General features: G+C 31.7%; 1 protein-coding gene across 1 annotated transcript; it reads right to left on the reverse strand.

Annotated features, from left to right (window-relative positions):
- Positions 1–299: 299 nt before the first annotated feature.
- Positions 300–2,234, reverse strand: LOC134681846 (uncharacterized). Its single transcript, XM_063541488.1, has 2 exons — positions 1,976–2,234; positions 300–1,402 (listed from the first exon to the last, which is right to left on the reverse strand). The coding sequence occupies exons 1-2, from the start codon at positions 2,213–2,215 to the stop codon at positions 773–775; spliced, it is 870 nt and encodes a 289-aa protein (XP_063397558.1). The 5' UTR covers positions 2,216–2,234; the 3' UTR covers positions 300–772.
- Between the last annotated feature and the right edge of the window lie 24,393 nt (positions 2,235–26,627).

Raw genomic sequence — 26,627 nt, forward strand, 5'->3', positions numbered from 1 at the left:
GGCCAGCTGAAGGACGCCTCCGGGTGCGGGAATCTTTCGCTACATTGAAGACCTGTTGGTGACCTTCTGTTGTTGTTTTTTCTATGGTCGGGTTGTTGTCTCTTTGACACATTCCCTATTTTCATTCTCAATTTTATTGTATTCTAATCTTAATCAATATAAAAAATACCAACTATTTCAACAACAAAATATGTAATTAAAACACTACATGTATATAGACAAATTAAATAAGCAAAAAAGGAAAAAACAAGAATACAAAACATAACACAATAAAACAATGACAGGATGTATGAATATAGACAAAGACAAAAGGATGGACAAATTGTGAAGACTAGAAAAAGAAAGAACACTTTTACACATGATAAAGATGACAAACAACGTAAGTACCTAGAATCTATACTTCAAAACCATCCAGTATTATTTTTAAAATTTATATTTATCAACAAGGTCTATGTATCTGTTGATTAACTTTTTTAGAAAAATGACTAGACATTCTTTGACTTACTATGGTTCATCAACTCTCGATTTATAAAGTCTGAGTAGCAGCCGCCACCTCTAGGATATCGAATAAGTTGGGAAATGTGTATCTAGTATGCAAGTAAAGTTGGTAAATTACTGAAAAGATTGGGGAAATCTCAAATTGTGCAAGTGTTGGTCATCGATATGAAATTTGATGAGGTGTAAAGATAAAGGACATCATTTAAGTTTTTCAAAGTATTGGCATCAATTGAAATATAAAAATAAGTCTGAGGTATCAAAGACAATGTTGTTTTCAACTAAACCACTGCACAAGTCTTTTCTCAGAATCAAAGGTACTATAATTTGTCCTAAGATATACATTGATATTTCTTTTAAGCCATGGAAATGTGGCTGCCTTTTGCAACTTCTTTGATAAATTATCGTTTCTGACGAAACCATTTTTCTCCATTACCTGTATGACATATTCTAATGGTTTATTATTAACATGTTGTAGTCCACCTTGACCTGGTACTGCCCAGCTTAAAATAATTCCCTCTTTTGCATGTCGAAAGATATTGTCTAAATAAACTGCCTCAAATTCCTGTGGAATATGTTCTGCCACTTCTAACGAAATAATCCAATCATAAACAGGAATTCCATACTGAGGTATTGTTAAATCGAGAAACTTAACAGTGCCTTTACTGTTTTCCTCCGAATATGGGGCACCGTCATAAGCGTCATACAAACGAACTTCTTGTAGTTTCGTGATTTCACGTTTGTATGCTCCAGGACCATCTCCGAAACTCCCCACTGTTTTATCTTTGAGAAAAGAGGACAGGAGCGGAATAAATGGTTTGTCTGTAAGATGTTGGCCACCGGTTTCAGTGCTAGCATCTTTGCACCACCCTCCATGGTTACTTGTTATTTTTTTCCCTTTTGACATCTAAAATAAACGAACGAAGTAATCTTTTATTAGAAATTAGTAAAACTGTTGTTCTTCTTAATCTACTGTATCCGTGTTACTCATATTCTTAAATTCTGTTTTCCCCTAAATATTTAAAACAATATCAAATATGTAAGACAACATATATATTAGAATATTATTATTATACACATTACAAAGGCTGAATTTAATTGCAGTAGTCAAATAGTTTTATTTTGATTAAGAATAGGAATTTTACTCCCGGAAAATGATGCGTACTAGATGCATATATATTGTGATTTTTAATTGTTTGTCATGACTTCTTGTTTCCATTTGTAAAGCTTTGCGTCGCCCATGTTTCCATGCGTTTGATTTGTTTTGGTTAAATTGTGGGTTTTTTTTACTTTGAACAGACAGAAAGATAGTTATGTTTGTATATCACACTAAAATAGTGACATGTCAAAAGGTTAGACTTTTGTTAACAATTATAATTGCCATACCAGGACTTGAATGTCGCATGCTATTCCCGCATATACAATTGAATTGACAGTTGTAGCAAATATTATCTGTCTTTAACAGCTATAAAATATTTACCTCACACTCCAATTTCCCAATTTCTCTCCTAGCAATGTTCAGTTTATATGACAGATGATTTCTGGCAAAGACAAATTTGTCGATGCTTTCGTTATCATTGGAAGGAGCCTCCAGTTTGTTATTGGATAGAGTAGATTCCGATTTAATTGACATAACATTGAGTACCAAAATGGTTACTACTATTGCTACTATGGCAATTGTTATAGGTCTCGCCCATCCTTTCTTATTCAATGCCATCATGTCATGTAGTTTTTCTTTTCAATCTATAATATAAAACTAAATTACAGTAAAATCAAGCACTGAAAGAGAACAGGAACACACGCGCATACAAACATATTTACATAAATTCAATCATACACATTACACATATATATTTTTTATATACGATCTAACGTATGTGTATATACATATAAAATGATAAAAAAAAAGCAACCGTGTTTAAACATCTGATTGTTTTCCTGAACTTTAATGTTGTATAGATTCGAAACAAACTAATGTATGTTAGATCACTATAAATATGTCCTCTAGACATCGTAAATGGCAAATGGAGGATGCGTTTTTCCCTAAACACGTAGAATTAAAGGGGTATACATATTCAAAATGAAAAGCAATAGACATAACAGTTCGTAGTATCGCGAGAGAATACAATAATGCATCGTGTTTCAGGAGAGAAAAAAATATGCCTAAGAGCCAATTTGTCCATTTACATAGCACTGGCTTGCTTTACTTTAACCGTATTCTAAGTTTATAAACTGATCCGGGATCATTTTGTTTTTGGTGTTTGATTTGAATTTAAAAGACCTTTGGAAATGCATTTTACTTCATAAGTGGTCATGTATAGGTCTTGATAATCAAGAAATGTTTCAACTGTCAAAAAATGCTAAATTAATTGACCATTGTACTGGACGTAAACAAGTTAGAACATTATTTACAACTATTCGTAAATTATCGAAATTAGAGAACTTGACAGTACAAGGAATTTCAGCTGCCATTAAAGGAAGAGTCAAAACAAGGAGGCAAACATGGGTATTATTCAAAGTAATTAGGCAAACAATAAGAAATCATTAATTATAAAACTGCAATGCCTATACTTCATTATCTATAAGTCTTTTAATATTCAAATAGTTTAGCAACAAGTACCTTTAAAAATATATTTATCTTGTAAATGTGCATCTGGTGAGGAAGCATTGATACCGTTCATACTGTTAACAGTTAGACTGAAGGTTCACATAAAATTGAGAATGGAAATGGGGAATGTGTCAAAGAGACAACAACCCGACCAAATGAAAAAACAACAGCAGAAGGTCACCAACAGGTCTTCAATGTAGCGAGAAATTCTCGCACCCGGAGGCGTCCTTCAGCTGGCCCCTAAACAAATATATACTAGTTCAGTGATAATGAACGCCATACTAATTTCCAAATTGTACCCAAGAAACTAAAATTAAAATAATACAAGACTAACGAAGGCCAGAGGCTCCTGACTTGGGACAGGCGCAAAAATGCGGCGGGGTTAAACATGTTTGTGAGATCTCAACCCTCCCCCTATACCTCTAACCAATGTAGAATAGTAAACGCATAACAATACGCACATTAAAATTCAGTTCAAGAGAAGTCCGAGTCTGATGTCAGAAGATGTAACCAAAGAAAATAAACAAAATGATAATAATACATAAATAACAACAGACTACTAGCAGTTAACTGACATGCCAGCTCCAGACTTCAATTAAACTGACTGAAAGATTATGATTTCATCATATATATTTGTTTTTATCCTGACACTTCTATATGTTACATAAACCTTTTTCCAACCAAAAAGTGGAACAGAATTTTGACATGTTAAAAATCAGTCAATTACTTATAAGTACATTTCCTCTGAAGACGAAATTCGTTGACATGTTATGATAACGGAAGTACAATCACGTGTACATTGTAACCCTGTGGTGGAAGAAATATCAGGTGATCATTTGAATTGCTTTGGCTGAAGGTAGTGATGTAACATAGCAACTTTTAAAACTTATTAGAACCATTTTGAAAATATACTATACAGTAATGATTTAATCAAATCCAAATACCAAAGTCAAATAATCAGCATGTTAATGATCCTTATTTTACACCATTTGTAAACGAATTTGACGGAGGCCATTAAACATTTACTTTACGTCGGGAATACAAAATGCCTCTCAGAATTCTTAAATATTTCTTAACTTTTATCAACACTTCAAAAACTGTACGTGCAGATGGTCGGACCAGAAATAGTAGTTTTGAAATATCATACTTTTGTTTTATTAAGATCACAAAGAAAAACTATCATAAGAGCATATTATTGTACATTCCTGGGAGATAATGAGACCTGTTACGTAGATTCTTTTTATTTTCCATAACAAAAATGTTATTTGGACATTCGGTAACTTAAAATACACCTATCAAAATGAATCTTCAGATTTGAAAATATTAAATTTAATGTTCTTTAGATTCTCCTTTCAGTTTCCTCTTTTATATTTAAATTTTAAAAACCTTTCGAAATGCACTTAGCGTATGTTTAATGCATAACTGTGTTGGGAGAATAATAGCATAAAAAGGTAAAAATAAATGAACACGGCCAAAATAGGCAACATTATATTTCATTATCACAAAATATACACACCCTTCATTAGTGGTCACGTACCAGTCTTAAAATAAAAAAATGTTTCATCTGTCAAATGCTAGAATGAGATGCTTAATTATTTGGCCAATGAAATGGACATAAACAAGTAAACAATTTTGATACAACTATTCGTTAATTATGGAAGTTAAAATCCTTGACACAATAGAGAAAGGAATTTCGGCTGCCATTCGGAAGAAGAGCTTTAAATGTCCTTCAAATTTGACGGTCAAAGTTGTCCTTTTTATTTTTAGCAGTTTTTGATGTGCAACAAGAACCACTTAAAATAGGCTTATTGTTGAAATGTACATCTGGTGCAGTAAATAAAGGCAACAGTAGTATACCGCTGTTCAAAACTCATAAATCCATGGACAAAAAACAAAATCGGGATAACAATACAACCGAGGGAAACGCATTGAATATAGGAGGAGAACAACGACATAACACTAAAATGTAACACACAGAGAAACGGAACGAGCATCAGACAAAATCCCAGTAACATTGATATCATTCTTGTTGTTACTATAAAAATCTTTTACAATAAGAATGACGGTATTTTCATTTGTTTGTATCCTGTCACTTATTTTAGTAGTCACATAAACCTTTTGTTAACCAATAAGTGGAGCAGACTTGTGACCTCCGAAAACGAACGTCAATAACATTTTTTGATAAAGGAAGTTCAAACACATGTTCATTATAACCCTGTGGTAGATATTTCGAATTGCTTCTGCTGAAGGCAGTTATGTAACATAACAACTCTAATAAAACTTATCGAAATCATTTTGAAAATATACTAACTAGTCACAGCAATGATTTAATAAAATCCAAAAAGCGAAGTCAAATAATCAACATGTTAATAATCCTTATTTTACACCATTTGTGAATGAATTTAACGGACGCGATTAATCATTTATTTACGTCAAGAAAACAAATTGCCTCTTAGAATTCTTAATGATTTCTTAACTTTTATAAACGTACAAACAATTATATGTCCAGATGGTAGGACATGAAAAATCATACTATTGTTTTATTATGATTACATACAAAAACTATCATAAGGGCATATGGAATATATCAGTAAAAGGTCATCTAATACTAATGTTATAGAAAAAGTTCGATAAAATGTTAATTTCTGGGAAATAATAAGACCTGTAACGTCGATGTTCGTTATTTTCTATGAAAGAATTGTTAATTGGACATTCGGTAACTTAAAATACACCATTTAAAATTAATCTTCAGATTCGAAAATTTTAAACAAATGGTCTTAAGGCTTCCCTCTCAGATTTCTCTTTTGTAGCATAATTTCAAGAACGTGCTGACCATCTATTTACTAAATAGACTATATATGAACAGTAGTATATTCACTATAGAAAGATCTTCAATCAGATTGATCCAGATTTAATTTTTATTCATTGAATAGGCACATTTTTATTGGTTAGAACGGCATGATAATTATTTAAGTCAACCATATAATATTTGAAAATGAGTTTCTTAACTTTCCTTTTATCAAATATGTGAGCATCGTGGTGAATGTAACCACGTTCAATGTCATAAACAAATTGTAAAAATATTAGTGATTTAAAACTAAATATTAAAATGTAGAGAACTTCATCTGCCATTCGGAAAAGCGTTAATTGAGGAGGGAAGATGTGCTGTATGTTTGAAATGCACACACAGCTTTTAACGTCAATGGATGGGATATGGTGGTCTGAATAATAAGTAAACTCATCAAAAACATAGGAATGAAATTTCGTATTTTTGCCAGACGCACGTTTCGTCTACAAAAGACTCATCAGTGACGCTCGACTCAAGTAAAGGTAAAAAGCCCAAATAAAGAACGAAGTTGAAGAGCAGCTAAGGTAATCTACTCCTGAGGTAGAAAAAGTATGAATCTGACGTATATAAGCTTAAACACCTGAATTTATGTGTCAGGGACAAAACAAAACATAATATATATGTGAATGCATAACAATTGATTTAAACCGGTGTTATATAAAAAATGACGCAGACCCCGCAATTTCAAAACACCTAACACAGTCATGACAACTATAATGATCGTGTTATATACTTCCTTATATAGTACGCAGACAACAGATATTTATCAAACTAATCAATTAATACACAAAATTAATCAATATTTGTTGGTTAATTGTTCAAATCACGTAGATTAGATGTGTTGTATTTTCGTCTAACCTTATGATTAAGGAAGGTAGAAGTCTTTAAACAATTTGAAATAAGTTTTATTTAAATACGAAGTTAATTTCATGACACCTTAAACGGTCATCTGATGACCGACACATTTTCCCGAAAAGCAATTTGTTTTACCAAAGCTACGATAGTTCCTTCCACCTCAGCGTGACATTTGTTTGTACTTTTAATAACGGAAAACCAAGACCTGTTATGATGACAGAAATACAAACAAATGTCACCCTGTGGTGAATGAATATATGTATACTGAACCTTTAAGTTAGATAAATTGTTTTCGGGTTAATGTTAAAACAAATTTCACCCTGTGGTGAAAGGGACTATCGGAGCTTTGGTCAACTAAATTGCTTTTGGGTAATTCTTCCTGACATAAGATGACCTTTCTAGGTGTCAATAAATTAATTTTCATCTTTAGATACATATTATCTATCTACTTGTTATTATTGTAATTTGATTAATTAGTGTGGGGAAAAAGCAGTTCGCTTTTTTTGTGTGCATACAAATATCCAATACAATTACAAATGATGTGTTTATGCATAAGCAATTGCTACAGCATAGTTGTGATATTATTGATAGTATGAAACGTATCGGCATATTTTTCTAATCAAATTAAAGGTTTATGGACATAATGTAATTGTTGCTGAATTCAAATTAAGATTTAAATTTCTGACAGTCTGTAAATTTATTTTACAATTAAGCGATTTAGTAAACATAATTTGTCGAAGATGATGATAATCAAAACAATGTAAAAAAAAAAGCCTATTCTTCCACAGAATTAAAACAGGTAAAACATTTTAGAAAAAGACATCCCTCATCTAAATTTACCAAAGGTACTTTCATCAAGTAAGGGCATCAGCAGTTTGCAATAACATAGTAGTATCTGTAAATATTATGAATTTCATTGAATTTTGTTTTACATGGACATTTGTCCTAGTGATCATTGGAACATCAATTATAACTGGATCAGATGTTTGACATTTAAAAAAAGTAGGCAATCAACTACTAATAAAACTGTACTTTTCCGCTTATAGCGGAAGACCAAAAAAAAAAAAGATGTGATATGATTGCCAATGAAACAACTCTCCACAAGAGACAAAAATGACACAGAAATTATCAATTATAGGTCATTTAATGGCCTTCAACAATGAGCAAAGCCCATACCATATAGTCAGCTATAAAAGACCCCGAAATGACAATGTAAAACATTTCAAACGAGTAAACCAACGTCCTTATTTATGAAAATAAAATAAACGATAATAAAATATGTAACAGATAAAAAACGACAACCACTGAATTACAGGCTTCTGACTTGGAAGACATGTTATGATGACAAAAGTACAAACAAATGTCACCCTGTGGAAAAGGAACTTTAGTACTTTCGGTCAAACAGATAGCTTTCGGGTAAATGTGTCTGACATCAGATGAACTTTCTAGGCGTCAGGGAATTAAGTTTCATAGTTCGATAAATCTTACCTGTTTAAAAATTGATTGAATTTCATTGTATTTTGTTTTACATGGACATTTCTCCTAGTGGTCATTGGAACATCAATAATAACTGGAGCAGATGTTTGACATTTAAAAAAAGTAGGCAATCATCTACTAATAAAACTGTACTTTTCCTCTTATAGCGGAAAACCAATATAAAAAAGAAGATGTGATATGATTGCCAATGAAACAACTCTCCACAAGAGACAAAAATGACACAGAAATTATGAATTATAGGTCATCTTACGGCCTTCAACAATGAGCAAAGCCAAAACCACATAGTCAGCTATAAAAGACCCCGAAATGACAATGTAAAACATTGCAAACGAGTAAACCAACGTACTTATTTCTGAAAATAAAATGAACGATAATAAAATATGTTATAGATAAAAAAAACGACAACCACTGAATTACAGGCTTCTGACTTGGAAGACATGTTATGATGACAAAAGTACAAACAAATGTCACCCTGTCGAAAAGGAACTTTAGTACTTTCGGTCAAACAGATAGCTTTCGGGAAAAATGTGTCTGACATCAGATGAACTTTCTAGGCGTCAGGGAATTAAGTTTCGTAGTTCGATAAGTCTTACCTGTTTAAAAATTGATTGATTGAATACTTGATGTGGATGGAAGAAAATATAGGCAATCGTATACGTACCAGCGTTAATAATAAGCAAAACCCATATTGCATTGTCACCTTTACTCAGTTATATTAAAGCAAAACCGTGAAAGAATTCGACATTTTTCAAAAAGAAAAACTAACGGCATAATTTATTACGTAACAATAAACGGAAACAAAAGATATGACCGACTGCAACAAACGACAACCACTGATAATTAGGCGACAGGTACCAAAAAATTGGAATTAACTCTATTACTGAGCGCTGAGTTCTCCTGTTTCTTAATTGCGATTGCGTATGTTCCCTACATAAAAAAGCTAAAAATCAGCTGACAATGTTTTGGACTAGACACAATTAGGATTAAAAAAAAATCAAACCTGCAAGCTATTTATCATTGTTTATGATCAAGTGTTTGAACGCATAGAAAACTGTACGTTCATGTGGCAAGATCAGTATCAGTAATTTTGAAATTGGATATTTTTTTTAAATGGAAACAAAACTAATCTTGCCTTACTACTACATATCGAATGTATATGCAAGCATTCTGCAATCTTTATCAATTGATTAAGCATGATATGAACATTGACTAGCAACAGAAATACTTAACCTGCTAAAATGTCATGCCTTCTTTGCAGTTCATTTTGAAAACAATGCGTTAAACTATAGATATAGTTATAATGAGCTTTAAATGGTAACCAAACATGTTAGTCTTTTTATTTAACCAACAACTGACCAAATTAGTGTCAATGCACTAGAAAATCACATAAAAGTTACAGCGTTTATCGTGATTTCATATATTTGTTATCCAAAAAGTTTATAGTGTTTCGTGTATTCTAAGTATAGTTTATCTACAGAATCACTAGCTTTTAATGCCAACACACGGAGTAAGAGTTCGCCCCCTACGAGTGGCAGGTGCGTTTGACTCCAATCTGAGTTGCTAAGGATTGACAGTTTTTAAACCAAAATCCGGCGGGTCTATCCGGAAAATCTGACTTCCTCTACCTTGCAAACTGATAGCAACAAATAGCGTAGAAAATGTCAAAAGGGCTTTCAACAAATACCAACCACTCAATAAAACTTGTGTTGATCCTTAATCCGGATTTGTTTTTTTTTCTATCGATTTATGAGTGTCGAACAGCGGTATACTACTGTTATTTAATTGTTTTATTTTGGTTTGCTTTGTTTTTGTTTTGTTTTTAATTTTGTGGGTTTTTTTTTTGTTTGCTATTGTTGATTAACTTTTTGATTTACCTGCTGTATCATTTTAAAAAAAAATCATCTTATTATACGTTTCAAGATACATTTTACACATTGAAAGAACCGATGTTGTATATGTTTATTTAATCTATTTAAAATCCTATTCTTTAATTGCTCGCTCCCGTTTTGATATGTGTCGCATCGAAATGTGATTGCTTATTAATGTTAAATATCTATCAAAATATAAGTTTGTTTTTTGTAGATAACAGATGAAATAATTTAAAATCTACATCCTGAAAAGAGGGGCGAAAAAAAAACTGGCAACACCATGGCTAACATATGTAATCAAAATAAAAAGATACACAAGTTAAACTAGTCCATGTATAACTTTGCACTTTTGTCTAGTAGATTGTCATAAAGTAGTTTAAAGACTTACCTTTTTATTTAGTTATTGGGCATAATTTAGAATATAGAAATAAATCTTAGTTTCCCAACAAATACTCCTTATATATGCATTTCTTACGTATCTAACTTGTGGAATATGTTATCCAATCAACGTAGATGAAAATATTGTAAACTTCAGTTACACGTGCTTAAGCTTCCGTCTATGAAAACTCTTAAGGTGATATTTGTCGTGTCTTTACATGTTTAAATTTTTTGCTTAATATTCAGCGAACATCTTCAGTGGAAATTATTAAACATATCCTTTAGCAATAAATCCAACTACATTTCCAATATGTCTCTTATTTTTGACAATTTCGAACATATTTCAGACTTTGTATTTTTTCAAAAATTTATATTCATCAACATGCTAAACAGCAAATTCCACATAAGAAAAGATAAAATCCTGTTTCGTCAATATTAATAAAGGCAATTCCAGTACATAAACATGTTTCACATCTATTATTCCTAAATTTGTTAAGGTATTAAATTTAAATATGCACAGGTCCTTAATGTGCATCGTTTGTTGGTCTTCGAGGCAATTTTCTTCACATACATGTTCGGTTTCAGGATACGAAACTAAATTTCTTGATAATTTAAATTGATACATTTAATAGAATGAGAATTTGCGATAGATTTTTGGGAAAGCTATTTCCGATAATTTTCGAATTTATCAATATATTTATAATATTCGAATCTTTCAATATATAGATAAAAATCGACCGATATAACCCGGATTTTGTTTTTTTTCTATCGATTTATGAATTTCGAACAGCGGTAAACTACTGTTGCCTTTATTTATTAATTTAATTAACATAAAATTGAGAATGAAATGGGAATTGTTTCAAGAGACAACAGCTTGGCCGTAGAGCAGAACACATCTAGAGGCCGTCAAATGGTCTTCAACACAGAGAGGCAATCCCTCACCCAGAGGTGGGCTTCATCTGGCCCCTTCCCTAAACAAAAACGTGTACTAGTTCATTGAAAATTGACGTCAAACTTAACTCTAAAACATATAAATGCACTCAAACAAAAATCATTCAAGACTAACAAAATACATGTATTTTTTAAATGATTAGATTATACTGTTTCTTATGCAATATCATCGTCAATAAAATAGATATAAGAAGAAATGGTGCTAAGGAGACGACTCATCATCTGAGTCACAATTTGTTAAAAAGTGAAACAAAATATCTAGTGTAATACAAATTTAAACAGGAAAACCAACGGTATTAGCTATATAAAACAATGTATTGGCTTGTATAATGCCTCCGGTTTTTTTTATTTGTATCACACATTCAACATCAAAAATATTTGTTGGATATCTTATATTGTGTTCAGCGCTATTAATTAACAACCAACAAATAAACAAACAAAATATTCATTATTAATAATTGGAACTAGTTCCAGTTGGTTGTTTCAATGTAGCTGACAAATCTATAAGGCTTACCTTTAAAGGTAAGTTAAAGATTTAGTTATATACATTAGTTTTCATCCGAATATTCCTTATATGTGCATTTCACTTGTCATTTCAGTATTTACATGTGTAATCAATCGAAGAAAGCCGTTATTAAAATTTTTAGTTATATAAATTCGTTTTCATACGAATTTTCCTTTTATATGCATTTCTCTTGTCATTTCCGTTCTAACATGTGCTATCCAATCAAAGTAGACGAATACTTTATAAGCTTCAAATACACGGTCTTCTATATGAAACCACTCAAGGTTATATTTTTCCTGTACTTTACTCTTAGCTGAAAATCCGACAACCATCTTAAAATGACATAATCAAAATAACCTACAGCAATGATATACTCTATTTGAATAAACGCCTTCTATGGATAAGGGTAGATGTGGAATGAATGCCAATGAGACAACTCTCAATCCAAGTCACAATTTATAAAAGTAAACCATTACAGGTCAAGGTGCGGTCTTCAACATTGAGCCTAAGCTCACACCGATCAGCAAGCTATAAATTGCCCCAAACATTACTAGTGTAAAACCATTCAAACGGGAAAAGCAACGGTCTAATCTATAATCTATTATGTTTGTCTAATTTTCTTTGCAATAGTAATGTTTGTCTTATCATCACTTCTTTCTCGTGAATTTTTGGCTATGATGAGTATCAAATATACAATTTATTTACATATTTGTCCAATTAAATATGTAATACTGTATATTCATCCATTTTCGTGGTTTATTCAAATTCATTTTCGTAGATATTTGATACCATAGTTTTGCCAAAGTCTGCATACATTTCTATTTAAAAGTGGTAAATCGTTGAACATTGAAATTTGTGGTTTCAATGTAATCACGAAAATTGGTATCCAGCAAATAATAATGAATCCACAGTATGACTTTTGTTTAATTAGAACTAACTTTCCTTATTGTGTATATCTTTTATCAACGGCAACTTTCAGCAAACAATTAAAAAAGGGTAATCTGAATGAAAGCATTTAATGCAGATGTGTATATCATTAAGAAACGACATCTTTTTTTCAATATCTTCAAAAAGTATATTATTCCACTGAACGTTTTGACTATATCGATGTACAAAATTACGCGAAATCAGTACAAAACTATCACCAAATACTTTGCACACCATAATAAGATTGTAATATGAAAAAATGATGATATGTTGATTTGCAAAGTTCTAGAAATACTTCTTCAGACCGCTTTTTTGTGAGTTTTTTTTTGTGTTTTTTGCGGGGTTTTTTGTCTCATAGCTAAGTATTGTTAGTGCTTTTGATCTATCTGTAGATAAATATAAAACTGAAAAATTTTGTACATTTTGTAAGGTTTCAAATGATGCCATTCTAAAAAAAAAAGACAGAATGAAGCAAATGTTCAGTCTATTTGTAACCGTACGGCCTTCTTTAATTTAAAAAAACGCATAGAACATTACAAAAATAATTGATTTGTGTTCAACTAAAAATAAAAAGAGCAAATATAACTAACAACAACACACATGAACTTGTAATTTACAGACTCCTAATTTTGGGCATGCACATTCAGACTTAAAGGAGTTTGATTGTGCTCCGGGTTTTCTCATCCTCCTTTACTTTGGAGATCCGTGCAACATCTTAATACAAGCACAAACTGTACAAAACATGGCACTGTGCGAAAAAAAAATGGCATACAGCAATAAAAGACAATCATAAAATTATAAAAAAAACTTCCTTGTCCGGTGCCGGCATCTACAAAATTATGCAAGATTACGGTCGAGTTCTTGTCGTTCATATTTGTCTTTATGCCTTTTTTCATTCCTTCGTTACATATTTGGTTGGTTTTTTCGTGATACAGTTTATAACACAGTGCTGACTATTGTATCTATATTTTTACATTTTTACTTATTATATCTGTTTTGTTTTGTTCACAAGTAGTTGTGAATTTAATGGAATTGTATGCGACTATCATACAGTCAAGTGAGAGGTTTACTTAAAATAAAAATCAGGTTCAACCCACTATCATATCTACATATGAAAATGCCTGTACCATGTCAGGAATATGTCTGTTGTTATCCATTCGTTTGATGTGTTTTACATGTTTAGGCTTTTGATTTTGCCATTCGGTAAGTGAATTCCTTTTGGAATTTTTCTAGGACTTCAGTACTTTTGTGATTCTACATTTTCTCCCCAAAAAATGCAGGGTTAGTTATAAAGATGTATTACAATGTATATACTTAGCCGTATTTGGCACAACTTTTTTGAATTTTTGGGTCCTCAATGCTCGTCAACTTTGTATTTGTTTGGCTTTTTAACTGTTTTGATCTGAGCGTCACTGATGAGTCTTATGTAGACGAAACGCGCGTCTGGCGTATTAAATTATAATCCTGGTACCTTTGATAACTATTTACACCACTGGGTCGATGCCACTGCTTGTGGACGTTTCGTCCCCGAGGGTATCACCAGCCCAGTAGTCAGCACTTCGGTGTTGACATGAATATCAATTATATGGTCATTTTTATAAATTTTCTGTTTACAAAACTTTGAATTTTTCGAAAAACTAAGGATTTTCTTACCCCCAGGAGTAGATTACCTTAGCCGTATTTGGCACAACTTTTTTGAATTTTTGGGTCCTCAATGCTCTTCAACTTTGTATTTGTTTGGCTTTTTAACTGTTTTGATCTGAGCGCCACTGATGAGTCTTATGTAGACGAAACGCGCGTCTGGCGTATCAAATTATAATCCTGGTACCTTTGATAACTATATCTTTTTTAGTATATTTTATACCCCCAACCTTGTTTCATTTATTTAAGAATTTGAAAACAAGACTTTAGTTATGGTCAACTTACCCTATGTATATATCCTGTTTTGTCTCCAGTCCACATCTTACTTAATGCCTATAAATAAAAACAAAACATATTTGCCTCACATGGTCAGTTTGGAAAAGAGGGACGAAAGATACCAAAGGGATAGTCAAACTCATAAATCTAAAACAAAATGACAACGCCATGGCTAAAAATGAAAAAGAAAAACAGAAAAACAACAGCACACATGACACAACATAGAAAACAAAGGAATAAACAACACGAACCCCACCAAAAACTAGGGGTGATCTCTGGTGCTCCGGAAGGGTAAGCAGATCCTGCTCTACATGTGGCACCCGTCGTGTTGCTTATGTGATTACACATCCGGTGAATAGGCTAATTCGGTAAGTCACATTCATGAAAGGGAAGGGGATTGTAGTTACGACGTAAGGAACATATCCGATATCATTTGTGAAACGGTTATTCCACAACGGTTAACCAACTCGTGATGGCGTCCGTAAAATTTACGAAGGGATAATTTCAACTTCACCATTTGGAACTCTTGGTTTAATAGCTTTAATAGCTTAGAAGTGTCATAACAATATCATCTCTAACCATATATAATTGAACTGATATATTGACTTGTATTGTGTCTTTCTATTGGTAAAAATATACTACTGTTTCAAAATAAGGTGAAGATTGGAGCCTGTTTAGACGTAAAATCAAAGGATTTACGTTTCTTTTTTCCCGCTTAGTCCTCAAAGGACAAGGTATGAGCAAGGGCGTTTTTGATCCCCTTCTTAAATAAGTCATCATTGATAGCCTTTGTTTAGAAACTATGCAAATCAAGATTTGTTTGTGTTCCCGTGAAAGGAAGGTTGTCTAGCAACCGTTTAATTAAGGAGACAAATCATCACTTATGCATTGCTTTTTTTTCACTGATGCACAGTTCCAAAAACAACTGAAATCTGTTATTCTGAAGAATGGGAGAGATCCTAATTTATATTCATCACAGTTTTAGGAGGGGCGGTGTGACTTTTGCCTTTTGTTCTCACATGCCTAGCGATCTGATTCAAGATATATTTAAAAAAACAATTGTAGTTAGAAACATGGGAAATTTTGTTTAATTGTCTTGCAGAAGTTGTGAAAGAAAGGTTTTGGTACTTACAGACTCTATAGGGAAATATGTGGATGACATATTTTGCATGGATTTGGTTGCACTAGGAGGAACCAGGATAATTTTTTTAAGAAATATGATTGAAGGTACAGAAATATGTTTAGCTAACTATTCTCATATTATTATACACTTCGGTAGTAAAGATTCAGTTAATAACTCTGTTGACAAAATTATTGTTAATTATAAGGAACTAATTTTTGGTAAACGGACAGAAAGTCACAGGACATAAAGTCAGAAATTTGGTAGGACAAAAAGTCACAGGACAACAAGTCACAAATTATTTCTTGACAATTGTTTGAATCTAGAAAATTAATATCTTGAAATATTTACTTTTTAATACATTATATTCATATTACAATTGAGGAAATGTGTCATTTAACCTGAAAAATCAAGATTCACATGTATTTAATTTTGATCTTCCAAAAGATATATCTTTCGGCAGCATGAAGCCATTTAAGTGCCAAACTACTTTGACATTTTGTTTTTTTAACAATTATTTGATCATCTTTGATATTTTTTTTGATACATTTTGTTTACAAAATTGGTTTATAAACAATACTTCAAGAAAAACACAAAAATGTTTTTGTAGAAATAGGCGATTTATATGCAACATGTTCAAAGAAAATAATCAGAAAAAATGAATTGTGACTTTTTGTCCTGTGACTTTTTGTCCGTGACTTTTTGTCAGTGACTTTCTGTTCTACATTCTAATTTTGACTATCAAATCTTATTCATACAGACTTAATAAACTATGAACATCAAAAATATTTTATTTCTCTTTAAATGCTGTTGTCACACCAGTACAGGCAGTTTTAGCACTAATTATATAGGTTAATTGTTGATCAAGTAGTTTGATCAAATCTATTCGTTCATTGTGTGTTATTTTGCGTTTTTTTTTTATTGAGTTAAGCCTTCCAAATGATATTTTATAATGTGTTTTACTAGGTTGTGATGTCATACTATTGTCTCAGAAAAAAGAAAAGGTTTGGTACCATTAAAACGTTTCATCCCGCTGCAAATGTTTTCACCTGTCCTAAGTAAAGAATCTGATCTTCAGTTGTTGTCGTCTGTTTATGTAGTTCATTAGCATTTCTCGTTTCTCGTTTTTATGTAGATAAGACCGTTGGTTTTCCCGTTTGAATTGTTTCACACTAGAAGTGATTTTGAGGCTTGCTGTTCGGTGTGAGCCATGGCTGCGAATGCCATACCTTGACCTATAATTGTTTACTTTTATGAATTGTTATTTTTTCATCTTCCTTTATCTAAGTATTAAGATTTTTATTTCTTCTATTCTGCCAAAGTCTGGTGATTTTACTGGTAATAAGTGTAAAATTGTTAACATAGAATTGAGCTAGATGTGCTCTCAGAGTAATTTAAGTTGTATTATGTCTTTTAAATGATTTATTAATAGCAGTATTCTAGTTAGGTCATTATGCTTGCCTTAAAAGCTGATGGTTTTCACCTTAATAAAGGTAGGCAATAGGAATTGCGCAATTGTTTTCAGCATGCTTATAATCATACGTAAATAATTTAGTATTGTGGTTTTTTTTTTGGGGGGGGGTCTTGACGTATGTTGTTTTTATTATTAAGTTTTTATAGGCTAGCCTAAAGGAAGTGTTTCATTCCTTAGGTTTTTGAATTTTCAAGGGATTGTTTCATTCTTTGGAATCGTTAATGTTTGTATCTTTAAGGTACTCTACTGTAAGGAGAGATTTCCGTGAGCATCTCCTATGTAGATCTAGCAGCTGAAGAAGTGGTTTATTCTTCCTGTGTGGAGTCGAATTTTCGAGAGAATAATTCATTTCTTGGTTTTAACAGGTCATGTAACTTATTCGGTTTTGTTTGGCTTGTTTGACAGATATTTAATTTTTGTGGCCCGCCATTATATGTAGTATCCTAGCTTGACTGAATAAATATAAGTATTTGTATATGTATTGATATTTTTTCTTTATATTATTGAAATGACATGTATGTAAAGATTTATGTTTTCGTCCAAATTAATTTCTAATATTATTACAGTCTTTTATGAAGCCAAAAGTAATTGGTTTGGTTTTTCTAAAAAAAAACTACTTATTACGATGCCAATTATTTTCTATTTACTCCCCTTTGGCCGATCGTTTGACATTCACGCTTAGCTAATTTTGATTTTTGTTTACCCCGCCTGTTAGTTCTTTTTCTCACTCATTACATTATAATTCTTTAGTGCAATCAGATCGCAAAATTTGCACACCCTGCTTCCCTTTTTTATATTGTTTGATTTAAAAAAAAATATAGATATATTTATTTAATTTTGCATATTTTCCATCAGTAACTGAGGCGGCGGATAAGTATTAGTAACTGTACATGTATTGGTATTTGTTCTTCATATTATTGTAATGACATGTATATAAAGATTTATGTTTTCGGTCAAATAAATCTATATTATTATTTTTTTCTTTTAAAAGTATTTTCTCATCAAACGTTTTATTAAGTAGACAAATCATCACTTATGCATTTGTTTCTCCTTACAAACTAGTAATACTGAAAACAGAATTGTTTGTTTAATAATAGATTCGAGTAGTATAAACTGAATGGTCAATTCAATTTCAGTTTAGTAAATATATAGCAACAGTTTAAAATTTAGTATTTCTGCCATATGAGGTTTGAAAATTAGTATTTTTTTTAATTTAAGACATGATCACCAACTTAGTCCACCATGATATTCACCATGATAGTTTATCAGATGAACAATATAATTAAAGACCAGTAATAAAATAAACGGTTCATTTTGTCGCGTTGATACATTCATGTGACGCATAGTTTATGATTCTATTGTGGTGTCCTAGATTACTGTCGTTAACTAATTGGAGGTGTTCGTTTTTAATCTGTGGTTTACATGTTACAATGTACTATTATACTATTTGCTTATGCGTTTGTCTGTCTGAGCGTTCTCTCATTATTCGTACTATATACCTGTCACGTAGAGTTGTGATGTTAGCGATATTTTAACATTACCATACAAGCGAGAGGTTTTGCTAGCAACTAAACCAGGTTCAACCCACCAGTTTTTCTAAAACTGTCTTGAAGCAAGTCAGGAATATAGCAGTTGTTGTTTGATAGTCCTTCCCATGAATGTTGGTGTTTGTGTTTATTGCAATTGAGTGTCTCTGTTGATCTATTGTTATCCTCTTTTAGTTTGTTTTTTTTCAATCGGTTTAGATTTGTGTCCCGGATTTAATTTCTCTCAATCGATTTATTACTATATTTAACAGCGGTATACTACTGTTGTTTTATTAACATTTTTTTCATTTTGTGTATATCCCACGGACACGACTCATTGTTGAAGACCATATGGTATCCTAGTTTGTTTTCATCCTCTTTGTTTTGGTCTTGTAGATAATTTTGTATAAGTCATACATATTTTCTTAATTAATTGTATTAGTGAAAAGATTCAATTTAAACAGACAAAAGAATTCAGATAAGAATCTATTTCAAACATGACTTTTTTCTGTTTTTATCATTGTCAACCTACTTATTCCTAACAGAGGAATGAAACAAATTATTGGTTCCAGTAAACTAATGATAATGGATATATATGTAATAGTGAATTTAAATATCAGACATCAGATATGTACTATTACTTACACGAGAAACACGGTGTATGCCATAAAGGGAGGTGTTTCTGCTTTCCATTTTAAAGTCATATAACCCTCAAATTAAAAAAAAATATGCATATGTTTTACAACTTATGTACATATACTTTTTTCTGAGGAAAATTCTTTAATTTGTCCACATTTAGAAGAAGTTTACTTATTTTTAATTGCTTGCTGCCAGGAAGCAATACGCCGACATTTTTTTCCGTATGCATAGTGATATAAGCGTGACACTCCTTGTAAAATCCGGTGATAGCAATACGCATGAATCTGTCATTAAATAAATAATTAAACTGATTGTATATGTTAAACACGTGCTAAATACACATGCTTTTTGTTGATTATTTACTTTAAGGTGACAATCGGTAAACTTCGGCTTACAAACACGACATTTAATGAGTAGCCATATTTGTTAAATCATAACAGATAGAGAAAAGAGAAATTGACAATTATACGATATTTATGCGTACAAATTTATAAAATCGTGCACAGGGAACATGCTAGATACATGCATTGGTTCAAGAATCGGATAAACATTATGTTTTACCAGTCATTAGTTTCTTATGACTTTAAAAGCACTTGAAATGCATGTAACCCCGGGTTTTTAGGAGTGGATTCCTGTTTGCTCGTTGATAATTTTGTAGGTTGTGTTTTGAACATTTTTTTGTATTGTGTGTTTGGGTTTTTAGTTTTTGCCATGGCGTTGTCAGTATAATTTTGAATTATGAGTTTGAATATCTTTAATGTATCTTTGCATCTGACTTCCCTAATTATCCCTTTGTTCTGTAAGGTCACATATTTATATAAGTTTTTACTGAAAATTTATATTCTAATGCAATGCGTTTGAAATGCTTATTTTCTTTGCACGTTGAAAACGTTTTGAGGATTAAATTCCCCAACAGTAGTATCGATCTGATGCTAGAAAATGAAAATAATACTTTATTAGTTTGTTGCTTATGATGTATATTTTCTTGTTTTTACCTTCTTTCGGGACGCTCTTTCACCAGCTACAAAGAAAGCGTGTGATCTAAAGCTACATGTATACATGAAGAGCTATATGAGCGAAAGTGATCTTATTAATACAAAAAAAAAACAATATAAGTTAAACTTTACCTGAGGGATTTGAATAATTAATAATTTCATAAATCATTTTAATTGATTTCATCGTTGAATTTAATGTATGAACTGGATATTATATGAATTTTTGGATTGAGGTTAGATACTAGTATATGATAAACAAGGTTAAAACATTATTTCAGATGTTTGGTGGTTTTTTTTACAGGAGATACAAGTAGCTTATTATTTCAAAGTAGTATGAAGTTTACTAAATACAACAGAGATAATGATAAGCAAAGCACCAATAACGTTGCATCTAAGTACAAAGGTACATTGTGGTTGGGTGACGTCATGTTTCCCATATCAAAGGAACATATCTTAATGAACTTAATTCCTCTGATACCCGTGGAATTGTATGAAATCATTGAATAGGATTCTACTCTTCACTAATATCTACCAACATGATGATCCAACGCTAATGACATTTATTCACCGTTTCAGAATCAATGCATTATGGGTAATGATTTCAAAAAACAGTGTACAATACATGTATAACGTCGTGGTTCAACGTTCTATACGATGTTTATCCAGCCAATGACTATCTGGAACTCAGCAACCACTTATATGTTTCAATAGCGCTACCAACGATGTCGAACATTGACTTTTAATGAATCTAGATTCTCGTGACGTTTAACAAAAGCAAAACTATGGCCGACCTGTGGACGCTCATGGTCTTGCTTCTTTTGATGTTCATTCAATCAAATATGGGTTTTTTTCAAAGATTTGTTTGTTCTAAAATGATTTACAAAATTTGAACAACCTTCTATTAACTATTCGTGCCTCTTACTGATACTTCATTTTTCAGGAACATTTTTTTACAGTAAACGTTTTCTTAACATATCCGTTCATCATGTTTATAATTATATACATGTTAAAATTACCTAATACAAATGTCACAGTATAAATACGTCTTTGATTAAGCCATATTCACAATTGAGTCGTTCAGCAATTCTTTAAATAAGCTGTCCGTATTGAACATATCATTAAGTGTCCATGCACAAAATGTTTTCTTGTCCTCCTACTTTTGTTACATACTCAACGCCAATGTAGCTTTCGTCGTCTTTCTTCCTCTTATAATTTTGTTGTTTTTGTAGAGTTATCTTCATCACAGGGCAAAATATACGTGCCACTAAATTTCAGATTTATCAACATCAGACAATAGAACAGTTCCTCTTTCAACACTCTTCATAAGAACACCTTTTCGTTTTGAGTACCTTTTCTGTAATGGTATAGTGTATTACTGATTTCTTGTGGTATTACAACGTAATTTTAAAGTAAAGTACCTTATTTGTACTATTCCTTTTTTTTTATGATCTATAAAGGCATGGTTATGTATATGGGCCTCCTAATTGGCAAGAAAAGTTACAGGTTACGCTTTTAAGAGATCTCCTGTATTGCATGTTGTGATGTCAACGTATATGTGTTCCATCTAACAGAAGTTCCAATGAAACTTTGTTATAAACAATGTCGTAATATCTGTTCCTGTTGGACAAATATTCTATACCATTTTTTCCGACAAATGACGTCATAATTAACGAATTGTTTTTCTGGGAAATGATTTTTCCGATTATGAATAGATATTCATTTTTCTTTGATGCAAAGAAGACTTAAACCATGTGTTTTCATCTACAGATTGATAGAGTCCGTATACAATCGGTACAAAAGACAGCTTACAGCAATCATTATGCTGTATAAGTTCATTGTATCCATGTCAAACCAGAACAAAAATGAGTTAGTTTAAAACACTATATTCGCCTACATTGATTCAATTGCAACTTGTAAAAGCTTCTAACGGAATTTGATGAGACTGTCATTAAAGTGAGAGAGTTAACGCTATAGAACCAGGTTTAATCCACCATTTTCTACATTAAAAATGCCTGTACCAAGTCAGGAATATGACAGTTCTTGTCCATTCGTTTTTAATGCGTTTTGTTATTTGATTTTGCCATGTGATTATGGATATTCCGAATTGATTTTCCTCTTAGTTCAGTATTTTTGTGACTTTACTTTTTGCAATGTAATTTACTATTCTCATCAAACCCGGATCTTGACATGCATTTTTGAATCTGAAAACGTATGGTATATGGTTGCAATGAAGATGTCTATGTTTCTCTCACAAATATATTCGGTCATATCTTTCCCAAGGCAGTACACTAGATATCATTTTTAATGTCAATGCTTCGTTTATTAGTTGGGTGTTTGATAAATATCTCATCAACTAGATATTCAGATACTGTAACAACGGACTATGCCAGTTACGTTATATTTGATTGTGGTTGTGCTTATCATTAACCAGGTGCACTGTACCTTGGCTTTGAACTGATTGTTAGTCACATAGAAGTGTGCTCGCCTCGAGTGTGCAAAATTATTTTTGGTACAACGTTTAATATTATGCAGAAACTTCTATTCCGTGACACGACAACGGAATCGACGATTCCCAAATAATGTTCACTTAGACCAAAGCTTTTGACGAAGATGCCTCGAATTGATCAAAGTTAGATATACATTATAATGTAGTACTGACCTGTGAGTTAATAATTAAACGTCAATTAAACAGGTGTTCAAAGATGATATCACGGGAAAAGAAATTTATACATTCAAAGTACTGTCATAGTTTTAATACCCTTTAATTTTTATTAATGTTAATTAACAAGCCTATGACTAAAGCCAGAGACAAAAAATGAAAAAAACTTGTATTGTATTTTCAAGGAGAACAGTAAAATAACTGACATCGTAAATCTACATCTAACACAACACGGCCATTAAAGCGTTATACGTATTAGAAATGAAGTAGTATCCAATGACCCATAGTTAATTATTTGAGAATTGAATGCTTCTTTTTGTAACTTCATTAGGGTGTAAAAGCGTTGACTTAAATACATTTTATATTTTTTTATCAAGTTTTTATTTCAATTTATCTGTTAATTATTTGTAATTACAAAAGCTAACATTATATGAAATACAGATTTCTAATTTCAACTCTAGACACAACTTCTGTATCTTCAAAATTGTTCTTACAAAATGCAGGTGCATTGGGTTTTTTTCCTTACACGATTTGTTATTGCTTATTGAATTTTAGTAGATCCTTATTTTATTAACGTCATGGGTTTTACATTCAGCCTGAAACTATATATATTTCAATTAAACGGAAATTACATGTATGTATGTAAATCTCATAAACTGTCTTGTTGTTATAATGTAAAAAGAAATAACAAATTGCAATTCATTTTAAAAGCTAAAATCTTAAGTTTTTTATAAAACCTCATTAAGAAATGAGGTGTACTCGAAGCGAAAGTTGGCTTGTAGTTATCAAAAACATATATATTGAAATAACCTAACCATGTTTACATGAACAGTTTTTTGGAATAGTGGGGAACTGAATGCTCTTTAACTTATTCTTGATTAACTTTTTAACCTTTTCGAACTGAGCGTCACAGAAGAGTCTTATGTAGAATAAACGCGTATATGGCGTATCAAATTGTACGCCTCGTACCTTTGACATCTAATTATAAAGATATTTCAGTTGTACATATCTCATTCAGCAGGGATCTGTTTAACCTGAACGGGGATTAAAAGAAAAAAAAATCCGCATTGGGTATGTTGGGGTTGTGCACTAATCTACACGACCCTAAGTCAAAGTTTTAAAACAATGACAGTGCTCTTGGTTATGAAATATAACCCATACTGTAAACCAACTTTTTTCGCTGATACTTTATTTCGCGTCCTTTCAATCCCACTTCGCTGCGATTTAATTTTTACAATTTTCAAATTTACTTGATATAGTTTAATAAGAGAGATAAAATGTAGCATATTCGTGACGATATATTTTCAAGTTATCTTTCTTCTTGCAAAAGATAAGAAATCAAATTGCACAAGAAAATTAATGTGTTTACAGTACTTCATTTTAATAGTATCTTAGTATCTATATTCTCATATATTCTATTTCTTGATCTTTTAGTAAGGTTCTGATTTCAAAATTTGTTGGTCTCCAGAATCACTGAAGAGACATTCATTATTGAAATGCGCATCAGGGGCAGACAAATTGGATCTGTTAGTATGTTAAATGTTATTATAATCCACTACGCAACTTATAGACAAAGTATTCGACAATAACAAGTTTTATGAAAACAACAACCATTTGCAATATTGTACAGCCTTCGGACAAATATGATCAAACTAACTTGTGAGAGAAACGTTGATATCTCCATTGCAACTAAATAACACGCGTTTTCAGATTTCAATATGCATGTCAAAATACGATCTTGAATCCCTGGAGCAAGCTTTTACAAAGTGCGGATGAATCAATATAGGAGAAAATAGTTGTTAAAACTAATTTTTGTTTGTTTTGAAAATGGCGGTATTCATTAACTAGAACTTTTACTCATTTATTTGTAATAACACTTTATGTGTATATGAAAAAAACAAGTTCGTCTACATTAATGTATTACAAAAAGTAATTTCTCTTTTAAATTTACAAAACCTCATCTGATTACGAAAATGGCTCGTAGTACAAAATTGAAACATTGAATACATTTGAACAAATACACTAGGAAAAGTTTTATCATTAGAAGTATTTCAAACTTTAAAAAAAAGAAATGAAAGCGATCTACCGATAAATCAATTGTCCAGTATATTGATATCACCTAAACAGAACTGATAAAGATATCTCAATGTTTTACATCTCATTTAATAAAATTAACGGTACCAATTTTCTTGCACCAAATGCGCATTTCGACAATACCTGTCTCTTCAGTGATGCTCGTGGCCTAAATATTTGAAATCCAAAGCTTATATAAAAAAGATGAAAAGCAATAATCCAAAAGGTCCAAAAAGTATAGCCAAATCCGTGAAAGGAATCAGAGCTTTGCATGAGGGAGATACATTCCTTAATTTATGATAATTTCGAATATTTTGTACAGCAAATTTTAATAACACAAAAAATCCGTATTTTCATGCCAGTACCGAAGTACTGGCTAATTGGCTGGTGATACCCTCGGGGACTGATAGTCCACCAGCAGAGGCATCGATCCAGTGGTAGTAATAAAATTAACGGTACCAATTTTCTTGCACCAGATGCGCATTTCGACAATACAGGTCTCTTCAGTGATGCTCGTGGCCTAAATATTTGAAATCCAAAGCTTATATAAAAGATGAAAAGCAATAATCCAAAAGGTCCAAAAAGTATAGCCAAATCCGTGAGAGGAATCAGAGCTTTGCATGAGGGAGATACATTCCTTAATTTATGATAATTTCGAATATTTTGTAACAGCAAATTTTAATAACACAAAAAATCCGTATTTTCATGCCAGTACCGACGTACTGGCTACTGGGCAGTTACATCTCATTTAACCATCTCTGTACCTGGACAGGTATTAAACTGGCAACACCGAGCATTTCAAAATGTGAAGTCTGACCAAACATCTGAAGATTTAACTGTTTGGACTTAATAAATAAATTAGTAAATAAAGGCAACAGTAGCATACCGCTGTTCGAAATTCATAAACCGATTGAGAAAAAAAACAAATCTGGGTTACAAACTTAAACTGAGAGAAACGCATCAAATATAAGAGAAAAACAACGACACAACAAAACACAACATTAAAATGTAACACACACAGAAAGGAACTATTATATAACAATGAACATGTTCCTGACTTGGAGCAAGGCATTTAAAACAAATGAAGAAAGATGGATTTAACCTGGTTCTGTGGCATGCCAAACCTCCCGCTATATTGGCAATGTTGATTATAACATTACAATGACAACATTACATGACAGGACTACAATACAAATAAATCGGAGAAAATAAAGGACAGAGAAACAAACGAACAATAGCCAACAAAAGGGACCAGTTTAAAACATTTAATAATACTTTTGAAATGAACTGAA

Source organism: Mytilus trossulus, chromosome 8 (genome assembly GCF_036588685.1).
Source record: "Mytilus trossulus isolate FHL-02 chromosome 8, PNRI_Mtr1.1.1.hap1, whole genome shotgun sequence".
Taxonomy (NCBI): domain Eukaryota; kingdom Metazoa; phylum Mollusca; class Bivalvia; order Mytilida; family Mytilidae; genus Mytilus; species Mytilus trossulus.